General features: G+C 48.3%; 5 protein-coding genes across 5 annotated transcripts; 3 read left to right on the top strand and 2 right to left on the bottom strand.

Annotated features, from left to right (window-relative positions):
- Positions 1-485: 485 nt before the first annotated feature.
- Positions 486-4283, top strand: FSST1_010603 (uncharacterized protein; the record flags this gene model as incomplete). Its single annotated transcript, XM_083233652.1, has 1 exon — positions 486-4283. One exon carries the CDS (start codon positions 486-488, stop codon positions 4281-4283), a length of 3798 nt encoding a protein of 1265 aa, XP_083080299.1.
- Positions 4284-4892: 609 nt separating this feature from the next.
- Positions 4893-6360, bottom strand: FSST1_010602 (Alpha/Beta hydrolase protein; the record flags this gene model as incomplete). Its single annotated transcript, XM_083233651.1, has 2 exons — positions 4893-6179; positions 6226-6360. The coding sequence occupies 2 exons, from the start codon at positions 6358-6360 to the stop codon at positions 4893-4895; spliced, it is 1422 nt and encodes a 473-aa protein (XP_083080298.1).
- Positions 6361-7172: 812 nt separating this feature from the next.
- FSST1_010601 (Nem1-Spo7 phosphatase regulatory subunit SPO7 domain-containing protein) lies at positions 7173-8456 on the top strand (the record flags this gene model as incomplete). Its single annotated transcript, XM_083233649.1, has 1 exon — positions 7173-8456. The coding sequence occupies one exon, from the start codon at positions 7173-7175 to the stop codon at positions 8454-8456; it is 1284 nt and encodes a 427-aa protein (XP_083080297.1).
- A 41-nt stretch (positions 8457-8497) lies between these two features.
- FSST1_010600 (uncharacterized protein) lies at positions 8498-9439 on the bottom strand (the record flags this gene model as incomplete). The annotated part of the gene is made up of 1 exon (XM_083233648.1): positions 8498-9439. One exon carries the CDS (start codon positions 9437-9439, stop codon positions 8498-8500), a length of 942 nt encoding a protein of 313 aa, XP_083080296.1.
- A 1027-nt stretch (positions 9440-10466) lies between these two features.
- On the top strand, positions 10467-12218 carry FSST1_010599 (major facilitator superfamily domain-containing protein; the record flags this gene model as incomplete). Its single annotated transcript, XM_083233647.1, has 6 exons — positions 10467-10620; positions 10668-10980; positions 11033-11191; positions 11238-11305; positions 11353-11816; positions 11865-12218. 6 exons carry the CDS (start codon positions 10467-10469, stop codon positions 12216-12218), a joined length of 1512 nt encoding a protein of 503 aa, XP_083080295.1.
- Between the last annotated feature and the right edge of the window lie 89 nt (positions 12219-12307).

Below are 12307 nucleotides of genomic sequence, written 5' to 3'. Positions count from 1 at the left end.
CAGTTTATGCTTCTTAGACCATAACTCTTAGGCCACTTTATTTTGTATCCTAAGACTTGGCAAGCCAACTTTTCTGCCACCCAATAGAACCCCGTCCCACTAAAGGCCCCTGTAGCCTTTGTCGAGATTGTAAGCGAAAATGCCCAATCATGTCCCAAGCTCGTCCCATTCTGGAATTCGTTGCCGCCATCCACTGACAGGGGTACTGGGCAGTCATGACGCGCCCAGACGATTGATAGTGTGGTCTTAGACCCAAACACTAAATATCTTGGAAACTCAAACCTGAGATCCTTTTTTTCTTTCTGTTACATCTCCATTCATCACATTGTTACGACTTGTCACTGCCGCAATCGACTAGCTGTTACTCAACATTCTAATTCAGAACCTTTACATTGTACCTACGAATAGGTCCCTTCAACGTCTTCCCCCTCTTGGGGTTCTCCTTCTCAACCTCACTCTAATCTAAAGCTTAGGCCGACCTCAACATGTCTTCTACAGATTCCGACGCTTCGGCGTCGGAAACAGGCACAGCGACGGAGACAGGCACAGCTTCAATTACCAGTTCAATAGTCAGCTCATTACTATCCTCCGCATTCTCTACCCCAGGGCCTACGACGACATCATCTCTAGGGCCTACGACAACAGATTCGGGCCCTCTTCCCTCCCAAAGTAGCGCTGCAGACAAGGACAAAGGTATCGGCATCGTCAGTTTCCTAACAGCCGTGGGAGTGGCTGTTGCCATTTTCGCTGTGCAGATCCTCCTTTTTCTCATTCTAAGGAACAAGCTGGCCCGCATCTTCAAACCCAAGACCTACCTCGTGCCCGAGCGTGAACGAACCGAATCGCCCCCGAACAAGCCACTTGCGATGTTAAAGACGTTATGGCACTACGGAGACCGCGAAGTCATCGAAAAGTGCGGTCTCGATGCCTATTTCTTCCTCCGCTACCTCAAGACTCTTCTCATCATCTTCCTGCCGATCGGAGCTGTTGTGATGCCTATTCTGATCCCCTTGAATTATGTGGGCGGCGTTGGTCAAAAGGTCGACGTGACAGACGACGACGACGAGAGCAACGGGACACCGACAGGTCTCGACACACTTTCGTGGGGTAATGTGGCCCCCAAGAACTCGGGTCGATACGGAGCACATCTCCTTATGGCTATCCTGGTAGTTATTTGGGTATGCACGGTATTCTTCTTCGAGCTTCGGGTATACATCAAAGTTCGACAGGATTGGCTTACAAGCGCCGAGCACCGCCTGCGAGCTTCTGCCACTACTGTTCTTGTCAACTCCATTCCTTCAAAATGGCTCAGTGAAGAAGCCCTGATGGGTCTCTTTGATGTCTTCCCTGGAGGCATCAGAAATATCTGGCTAAACCGGGACTTGTCAACACTGTTGGAAAAGGTCAAAGAACGAAACAATATTCATCTCCAACTCGAGCAAGCTCAGACAGATCTCATCAAAGACGCCAAAAAGGCACAACTCAAGCAACAAAAGGCCGAAGAAAAGAAACGACGAAAAGAGTTGAAGCTGAAAGCCTTGACTAAGCAGGAAAGGGCTGATAAGAATGCCCGCGAAGACGCAGAGGCTCAACGGCGGGCACAAGATGGTCCCGGTACTGCTGCTGGCGATCAACATAACGTACCTCATAGCGTTGATGCTGGGGTCCGTGAATCACAACTCGAGCCCTTTAACCATGATTCAGAGGACCTTCATGGGCATGACTATAAAAAGAGGGGGTTCAAAGTACCCCTTCTGGGTGACCCACTCGCCAAGGTTGGACAAGGTATTCTGGGTGTTGTGTCAAAAGCTGGCAACAACGTAGACGAAACGATAGAGACAACAAACGGATTTGTGGGATTATCGCAGGCTACACACTCTAGGAATGCGTCTAGGACCTCGAACCGAGGACGACCTTCGGTGGACGACGATGAGCTCAACTCTCCGTCAGACACCCTCCGTGTACAGAACCAGTCGCAAAATAGTATGCGACGTTCCGGCGAAAGCACGGCTGCGATAAATCCCAAAACAAACCGCGTTGGTAATGTCGGCAACACGGTCCGGAAGATTGAGGATATGGACGAGATCTACAGCAAGGAAGATGCCGAATGGTGGCAGTTCTGGAAGCCACCTCCCGGTGCTTATGCCTCGCCAGTCCCTCAGGGAGACGTCTCAGAGGCATTCAAGCAGAAAAAGACAAACGAAAGCAAGCCTCTTTGGAAGAGAATCAAATACGCTCTCCCTTTCGTGGGCCCAGAAATTGAAGCTGAACCCTTGGATTATCCTACAGCCTACGACACCGAGTACGACGAAGCTGCGGAACCTGCAGAGTGGGAGAAATATCTTAAGAAGAAAGATCGACCGACTCACCGTCTTCCCATGTTTGGAAAGTCTTGGCTGTTCCCGATACCGTTTGTTACGCAAAAGGTCGACACAATTTATTGGTGTCGCGAACAACTGGCACGTCTCAACTTGGAGATTGAAATGGATCAGCAACATCCCGAACGATTCCCTCTCATGAACTCGGCCTTTATCCAATTCAACCATCAAGTTTCTGCTCATATGGCTTGCCAGAGTGTTATCCATCACGTACCCAGGCAGATGGCCCCGCGAATGAACGAAATTTCACCCAAGGATGTTGATTGGGATAACATGGCGTTCACCTGGTGGCAAGAGTGGCTGCGCTCGGGATTCGTCTTTGCCATCGTCATTGCTATGATCTTTCTCTGGGCTATTCCTGTGGCTTGGACAGCTGCGCTGAGTCAACTCGATAGTCTTATTAGCTCAAACGAGTGGTTGTCTTTCCTAAAAGATAACGAAGCAGTCCACAACATCGCCAAGGCCGTTGCTGGTGTTTTGCCAGCAGTCTTCCTCGGTCTGCTGCTGGTGCTAATCCCAATCTTTCTGGACTTCCTCGCTGGCTTTAGAGGCGCCAAGACGGGTGCCCAGAGAGTCGAGTTTGTGCAAATTTTCTACTTTGCCTTTTTATTCATTCAAGTCTTCCTCATCGTCTCCATTGCTTCATTCTTTGCGGCATCACTGGACAAACTGCTTGACAATGTTCAGCAGCTAAAAACAGTTTCGGATGTTCTTGATCTGTTGGCATACAATTTGCCGAGTGCGGCCAATTACTTCTTTTCATACATGATTCTGCAAGCCATGTCGACAAGCTCCGCCACTTTGCTTCAGCTTGGCGCTCTAGTAATGTGGTACATTATTGCCAGAATTCTTGACAGCACTGCACGAAGCAAGTGGTCGCGAAACACGAACCTCCGCCAAGTCAAATGGGGCGCATTCTTCCCTATTTATACCAACTTCGCCTGTATTGGGCTTGTCTACTGCGTCATCGCGCCACTAATCGCTCTATTTGCGATCATCACCTTTGCACTCTTATGGTTCGCTCAGCGCTATGCCATGCTCTACGTTACCCGATTTGAGCACGATACTGGAGGTGTGTTATATCCTCGAGCCATCAACCAAACCTTTACCGGCATTTACTTCATGGAACTCTGCATGGCTGGTCTTTTCTTCCTTGTTGAGGATGAAAACCAGAAGAACGTCTGCACACCTCACGGCGTTGTCATGATTGTTGTTCTTATCCTCACCATCTTGTACCAGGTTCTCCTCAACTACTCCTTTGGGCCCCTTTTCCGCTATCTGCCTATCACTTTTGAAGATGAGGCAGTGCTTCGTGACCAGGCTTTCCAAAGAGCTCAAGACCAACGACTTGGCCTATTGGATGACGACGAATTATTAGCAGAAGAGCCCGAGGATCACAGGGGCGAGAAGGGCACAACAACCGAGAAAGGCATTGAGATGCGAAGGTTAGCCTCAGTTCGTCGACCTATGAAGCAGGTCGGCACGTGGGCCAAGGACGGAGGCAACCAAATCGCAAAGTTCACTGGCGTCAAGCATGCTAGGGATAAGAATAAAAGGGCCTCTGAGTACCGAAAAAAGCATCGGCAAAAGGATGTAGAGGCCCAGCTTGCCATCGGCGAGGCTCTTTTTGGCGGTATCCATGACGAAATCGAGGACCTTACCCCCGACGAGAGGGATGCCCTTGTTAGGCATGCATTTCAACACGAGGCCTTACGGGCCCGCCGGCCAACGGTTTGGATCCCTCACGACGATCTGGGCGTCAGTGAGGATGAAATTCGGCGCACACAGGCTTACAGTGAGCACATCTGGATTAGTAACGAAGGCACTGCGCTTGATAGTAAAGTGCGGGTTGTGTACGGTCGGGCGCCTCCCGACTTCTCAGAGGTTGATCTGATCAACCTATAGACCTTTTATTTAAAACTTAGGGTATAATAAATAAATAGACTAAATATAAACTAATCCTCCATCCTAAATTGCCCAAAGTGACTGAAAACAGTGGAGGAACACCTCGGGACGTCGAAGTATAAGGGACGAAATAGGTGGGTCAGTTTATGACACTTGGACTATAGTTCTTAGGCTGTTTATTTCTGTACCCCAAGACTCGGGAGTTTCAATTGTACAATTTACATTAAGAGCCATGCTGGATAGGCCACTCTCTACCTAAAGCTTTAGGTATAATAAATAGATAGCCCAATGCTCCACCCCAAATTGCCTGAAGTGACTGAATACGGTGGAATAGGAACTGTTTCTTTATTGTACAATTTACTTCGAATACGCCATGCTAAGCAGGCGGTAAATAGGTATATGCAAATCTAAAAGCAAGCTAGAAAAGAATAAAAAACAAAAGCAACGCCATTCCAAATGTCGATATGTCATCATCAACCGTCTATATAGCGGAACGAACATGCCAGTGAGATAGTCTTCACAGCCCTTGTCGAACCCATCAAACGCCAGCCCAATATCTTTCCATGTCTCTTTTCCCTCATAACAGCATTTCAAAACCCAGAAGGTGCTCTACTTTAGTCTCTTCTCGGCTTGTCTTGTCTCTTCGAGCTCCTTGCGGATCATGTCGTTAAAGACCTCGGGATTGTCGAGGTAGAGATGATGTCCGGCCTTGGGAACGAGAAGGACCTTTGCACTACCGTTCTCTCTCTTCTTTTCTTCCTCTGTGGCATTCTCGAGAGCCTTTTGCTTTGCGGCGTTCAACTTTTCCTCGGAAGCAAATCCACCAGCGACGTCCATCCAGTCGTTCTCTCCGTACATGAAAACCACAGGGATACCCATTTCTTTGAGCTTGGTGCCGTCGGGCTGTTGGATTGTTTGACGGCCGACTTCATGGATACGGTTGATGGCGGGTCGACGGGCGTAGGCGCCGGGTGCGAGGAGATAAGCCAGAGCATACTCGCCACTACCCTTTTGCTTGAAGATGGAGAAGGAGTAGTCGTGCAGAGCTTGGGATTCAGCTGGTGGGAGATGATTGAAGCGACGGGAACTCCAGCCCGAAACGAATCGCGGACCGAGGGGACCGCTCATTCGGACGATGCTAAACGGGGAAATGTTTTGATCCCAGAGCCAGACGAACCAACCTGGCAGAGGTCGTCGAAGCACGTTGGAAGCAGGCTTGTGTTTTGACAGAGTGCCGGATTCGTCGGTGGTGCTTTGCTGGTCTTGTATCATCTCGGCTTCAATTGTGGAAGTGTTTGGTTCGGGCATGTCGGCGTTGACGGCGTAGGGATTAGCTGGGATACCGACGGGAGAAGCTAGGATGAGCTTCTTGAGGCGGCCGGGATACTTGATGGCGTACGAGACGGCGAGATAACCTCCGAGAGAATGGCCAAGTAGGGTGAACTGTTCCAGCTTTCGTTCCTTTCGCCACTCTTCCAGCGCATCAATAAACCAACCCTCTGCCTCCATAACTTGATCCTCCTTTTTCTTCGCATGGATCTTGAAGGCGGGCCGAGACGAATTTCCACATCCCAGCATGTCCAGCGCATACAGCTTGAGTCCTTGCATACGAGAAATAGGTTCGAAGTTCTTGTAGAAGAAACCCAGACCGGCACCGTATCCGTGGACCATGACAAGAGCGTCCTCTGTTTTTTCTCCAACTCTTTCGACCGAGACTTCGTTCAGAGCGCGGTTTTTACCCGAGAGCTCAACCATTGTTCGTCGCCATACTCGCGTACCGAAAGGATCTGGTCGTTCGGGTGTGTCGATGTTTGTAATACTGTCGTTGGCTTCTCGAAGGTGCGGCATTAGACTTAGGAGGTTGCGCTCGACGGCCTGGGGGGCAAGACTCGTCCACTGCAAACGTTAGTCCTTGGTCGTTGCGAGCGATTGCCTGTCTTACCCACTGATACGCAGCATCTTTATAACCCAGAGGAAACATAAACGCATGCGCAGGTTTCAATTCAGCCTGCTTGATCTCCTCGGGCGCATCAACCCGACCACCATGGGGTGGCCTCACAGCACCGTCTGTACTCATTGTTCGCGAAGTAGGGATAAAAGCGGTAATATTGGAAAGTCGCGATATTGGTAGTACCGCAGAACAAGGTTGAAGCCTAAGCATTCCGCGGGGGAGGGGGGCTTATATTCTTTGACCCCTAGGAAACTGATAGTAAAAAAAGAACAATTTAGATAGGCAAAATTATGGATGACGCCTCTTTTCGTGGTGACGCAAACAGGGCTGAGCCGGAGTTAGGAGAAAATCATCGGGTTTTGGACGGGTTCTGGGATGAAATCCGTGGGCAAGTCCGTGGGAAGAGAAATTGGAGTAAGATTGCGGAGCGGAAGCGGAATTTGTTGGAAGAGAGAGTTGAAACAAGACAGGCTGAGTTGTTATGATATATAATAGTTGAGAGATATTATTTCCAAGGAAATAGAAATGGATCTGGATCGATCGTATTAAAGAAATGCAACGGAATATATCGGTTTATTTATTTTCACCAACCGTTGTTGTTCAAACGTGTTGGGGAAACCCACTACAATTGGGCGCTTTGACCGCTATGAACCGAAAGCCGACAGTGGATTGAAGCTCAACCTTACAGGGGATTATGGACTCTAATTTTTGGCTTGTGATGACGATGGGAGATGGGAGCGGGTCAAAGAAACCGAACCACTCCCATCTCATATTCATCAGATCACACGTCTTGACCACGTTTAACGCTAACAACCGCCAAATACCAGCTGACAACGATTCGTCCCGATTCATCTCCTCCCTTTTCTCCCCCTTGGACTGTGCATGGCCTCGAGCTGTCCTTGACCGGCTGCCCCTCAGCCCCTTGACTTTATCAAAACATGTCCGACGATGTCGATTCCATCGTCAAAGGCGCATCTGCTCCTACCCAAGGCGCCAAAGATGTCGCCGGAGCGAGCCCAATCCTGCCTACAACCGCAAAGCAGGGTGATCCTCTTCACCACACCCCGAGCTCACCGTCTATGATCTATCTTAACCTGTTGATCCTCGAAGCATCCCTCCGCGCGCAATTCCTCGAACTCCGAGCGAGAAAACGACACCACACTTTTTTTCTTACACTCTTGTCCGTTTGGATCACCGGTTTCGGTTGGGCTCTCTTCCTTGCGCCCCGTGAAGATGGTCGAGGCGTAGGTGGATCTATCTACTGGGCTGTCGAAGGTGCCGAAAAGGTGTGCTTCATGGGCGGTATAATCACTGCGATTCTCGTATGGGCGACTGGAATCTGGGAGCGCGGTATTCGATGGCCGCGACGATGGTTTGTCATTTCCAACAGAGGACTGCGCGGCTTCAACTGCAAACTCATCATAATACGACGAACGTGGTGGGCCGAGGCTCTCTCAACAATCGGATTCTTTTTGACTTATGGACTATTCTCCCACACGGCTAGTTCATCCTACCGCTACGTCGAGCCGAGCCTTTTGCGCGAGGTGGAGAAGGAACTCCAGATCACGAGCGATACCCATCCCACACTGGTACTACCCCACGAAGATGAGGAGAAAGGCGGTCACGAGGAGGATCTAGCGCCAGGGGGTGACTACGTAAAGCTTCTCCTCCTCGCCAAGCCCTTTTCTGCAACGTTTCGCGAGAACTGGGAACTTTACAGGACGGAGTACTGGGAAAAGGAGAACGAGCGACGTGCGTTGCTCCGACAAAAAGTCAAGGAGAGGGATCATCAGCTTGTGCGAGCCCAGTATCCCTGGACATGGTGGTTTCCCGGCCGACATCCTCGACGACACGAACCCGAAAAGATTGCTCCTCACCAGCCGCGTCATATTTCTGTTGAACGAGAACGTAGACGTCGGGGTAGTAGTGTCCGTCGCGCGTCCACGAGCTCAGCCAGAAGTCCCACGCCCGCCTTTGAAGAAGAGCAGGGCGTTCATCGACGATCCAGCAGCGGTTCCGCCTCCAAGGGACGAAAGAGGTTATCTACAAGTTCCAAGCCGAAACGACCAGGTAACGATTCACGCTCTGTCACGCCTGATTTTCCTTCGCCTTTAGCTAGGGAGAGCAGTGCGAACGATACTCCTGAATCAGGACCGGAAGGAGGAAAGGTTTTGAGGAATTCACCTTCTAGATCTACTGTTGGGTCAAAGGAGCGCGAATAGAGAAATAGTTTAATTTAGTGATGGATAGTATTCTAGTGTACTCATGGTATCGACGTATCAACGACTGACGCACCGAAGTTGATGAGTTCCTGCGCAGCTTTTGGCTTTCCTCTTTTTGTGAGAAAAGTCACCATATTGTGATTCGATCCCAACCAAGGATCACACGGCATGACATGATTGAGGTCCGACCCAAGCTCAACAAGAGTCTTAATCGACTCACGAACTTGTGGATCAGCGCTCACGTTGAGAGCTGCCCAGACCAGCGGTGGAAAACCAGCAGCGTCTAGATCATTTGGTCCAGCGTATCCTCGTTCAATAAGAAATCTCAGAGCAGTGATGTTTGCGTTTATCACAGCTACGTGAAGCGCTGTAGTCCCACAAGGCTGTAGCTTACGTACATCGTTGATATGTATCGAAGCACCTCTCTCGAGAAGCAGCTCTGTGATTTCTTGTTGACGATGATATATCGACGTTATAAGCGGTGAAAAGGTAACCAGCGGTAACATATGAAAGCTCAACCTGTCGCCAAAGTCAATATGATATCGTCCCTCTGTGATTCCCATATCAATATCATGAAACTTTAACGACGGGGCATTTATATCGACGCCATGATCTAGAAGCCATCGCACCGTTTCAACGTTTCCGTTTCTCACAGCTTCATGAAGCGGTGTCCAGAACCATCCATTGCGTTTTTGCTTCTCTGCTCCAAAGACTCCTGTATCGTAATCGCCTTTACTGCATTTGTACACACGCAGAGTCATGTACCGATAGACATTCTTTAAAGCTTGTAGATTTCCATGCTTGGCTGCGTGGAAAGTTACATGGTGATCTGCGTTTGCGAGCTGACGCTTGTATAGCAGGGGAGTGATTAATGCGTACAGCGCTTGAGAGGTTTGGGCTAGTGAGGATAGGGCCTGGCTTGTCTGACAGGATTCAATGATTTGGAGAAGGATTTCTGGAGGAAGTGAAGTAAGGGAGGCCATTTTGGTGGAACAGGAATTAATTAAATTAAATAAAAGTCTGTAAAAAATTGAGGTTGTCACTAGTCATGAGTGAGATTGGCTGCTTTGATCGATGGGTGATCCATGTTAGTCTGACAGATGGATTTTTATTGATGCTATTGTAGGCTATCTGACATTTCATCATCTAAAGGTTAGACAATACAATATGGGGTGCAGAAGATCTGCATTCAGTACTTGACAGTTCTTAAGTTCCTGCGAATATCTTGCGTAATTTATAGCAGAAAGTGCAATCAATATATCTACAATTAATGACCAGATCAATAAGGTTCAGACTAATATTAAATCAATAAATAAGTCACAATCTTATCACTTGTTATCTCGTCTCTATCGCGATAGAATAAAAACCGTGGCAAACAAAAATCGTACCAAATCTAGATTCCGAGATCGGCCGCGGAGAAATATCTTTCGATTATCTCGGCTTTGATGACATGAACTATACCAGAAGGAATTAAATACATCTCATGACTGACTACTTTCCAATGTGTAGGCATGTTTTACGATCAATCAAGTCTCGTGAGCTTGGCTGCGTTATTTACCTTGTTTCAACTCGTTGCAGTTCGGCAATTAACCGAGTACATGAGTCAAGACGACACGTAAAATGCATACATAACTATATCAAGGGTTGGAAAGTTAGTATCTTCGGACAGTTTTGCCGATTTGAGAAAGTCTTGTCCCTCCCCCGCCGGTCACTTCGCCGGCGGCCCTTTTATCTCGTACATATCAAGTGTGGATATTTACAAAGCCAAGTGAAATGACTGTAGTTCATTACTACTTTTAGAGTAGACAAATCTGGGGTAATGCCGTTGCGCCCGTTTCCTGTAAGTACCGTTATCGCAGCTCTATATTCTTCATTCTGTAGAGTCATTATCGGATTGGATGTGATAAGACGTGCATATCAAGTCTGCAGGAGTAGTATTCGTATTTAAATAGATCTATGTCTCCTCTTGTTTATTCTTCAAGTGACTTGTCAAGTATATCGTCATCCATCATGTTCAGCTGGAGCAAGTTTGTCTCTCCGAAACCGTCTCTAGACGTCCCCGCTCTAGAGACGGTTGATCTAAATGATAAAGAAATGGAAAAGAGGATTGTTCGAAAGCAAGATATTAGAATTATGCCATGGGTTTGCATAACATATCTCCTCAGTATGTGTACTCTACTTTATCACTATCAACCTCTAACACACGTCAAGACTATCTCGACAGAGTCAATCTCGGCAATGCCAGAACTCTCAACAATGACACACCAGAGCACAACATCGTTAGCCAACTTAACCTCACTGGCCAAAGATACAACATTGCAGTCGCCCTCTTTTTCGTTCCATACGTTCTTATGGAGTTTCCCAGCAACATTCTCCTCAAGTACTTTTCGCCTAGTAAATGGATCTCCAGAATTATGGTGTCTTGGGGTATCGTTACTATCTGCACTGCCGCTGTTTCTACTTATGGTGGATTGTTGGCTGTGAGAATATTCCTGGGTTTGGCTGAAGCTGGTTTCTTCCCTGGGTAAGTTTCTATCTCAAGACTTGAATGACAGAAATAACTAACCGAGTATTAGTATCATGATGTATCTCTGTTTCTGGTATAAGCCTGAAGAGAGAGCTACGAGAATGGCCATCTTTGCTTCCAGTGTTGCTGTAGCTGGTGCTTTTGGTGGACTCCTCGCCACGGGTATCTCGTACCTCAACGGTAAAGCTGGTCTGGCTGGTTGGCAATGGTAAGTTCCATCATCTCTCTCCTCTTGTTCTCACTAACATGAACAGGCTCTTTGTGCTTGAAGGTATCCCCGCTGTCATTGTCGGGATCCTTGTGTGGTTCTATCTCCCCGACTGTAAGTTCTCCCCAAACCACATGACGGCAACATACTCACACAAATAGACCCCCAAACCGTCTCATGGCTTTCCCCAGAAGAACGTGCCTTTGCAGTCAAGCGTCTGGGTCCTTACGCACCCTCCATGAACGACAAGCACTGGGACAGCAAAGTCGCCAAAGAGACCGTCTCCGATTACTTCTTCTGGCTCTTCGCCATTGCTTATTTCTTCATGGCCAACTCTCTCAACGCCTTTGGATACTTTGCGCCTACCATTGTCGCATCTCTCGGCTTTGAAGGAAAATACGGTCAACTCATGACTGTCCCTCCCAACGTCTTTGCTGTTTTCATCATTGTTGGAAACTGTCTTCACAGTGACAAGACAAAGGAGCGTTCCAAGCATGTGCTAGGTGGTTTGACTTTTGTCGCTACTGGATACCTTCTTCTTGCCTTTGTTAAGCATTGGGGAGTTAGATACTTTGCTGTTTGTCTTATCGCTTGCACCAATGCTGCTGTCCTACCTTTCGTTGCTGTAAGTAAACTCCAGACACACATATATCCAAGTACTAACCATTCATAGCACCGAACTGCCACCGTCCGAGGTTCAACGGCTACCGCTCTCGCAACAGGTGGTATGATCGCCATCTCCAACACAGGCGGCATCACAGCACCTTTCCTCTTCCCCGCCAGCACATCTCCCATGTACGCCATGGGCAACTGGACCGTTTTTGCATTCCTCGTTGCTGCTGGTTCCATCACTGGTTATGTGTGGTACGTGTTTGGCGCCCACAGTGGTTATAGAACTGGTGATGCCACTGAGACTGGCCACTTTGAGGTCTTGGATGTTGGTGACAAGGATCCCAACGCTGTTATGGACCAGGCTATGGAGAATGAGAAGGCCAAGGATAAGTTGAAGGATATCGACATGGCTTAGAGGATGATTATATGAATAGTTACGTTATTTAGGCTGGATAAAAGTGTTTGCGTCAATCAAAAGTACCACCGAATTGCAGATATTAGACG

The sequence above is a fragment of the Fusarium sambucinum genome, chromosome III (genome assembly GCF_050947815.1).
Source record: "Fusarium sambucinum isolate potato_lamoka chromosome III, whole genome shotgun sequence".
NCBI lineage: Eukaryota > Fungi > Ascomycota > Sordariomycetes > Hypocreales > Nectriaceae > Fusarium > Fusarium sambucinum.
Note: the sequence above shows the minus strand (reverse complement) of the source record. Positions and strands in the feature narration are given on the sequence as shown.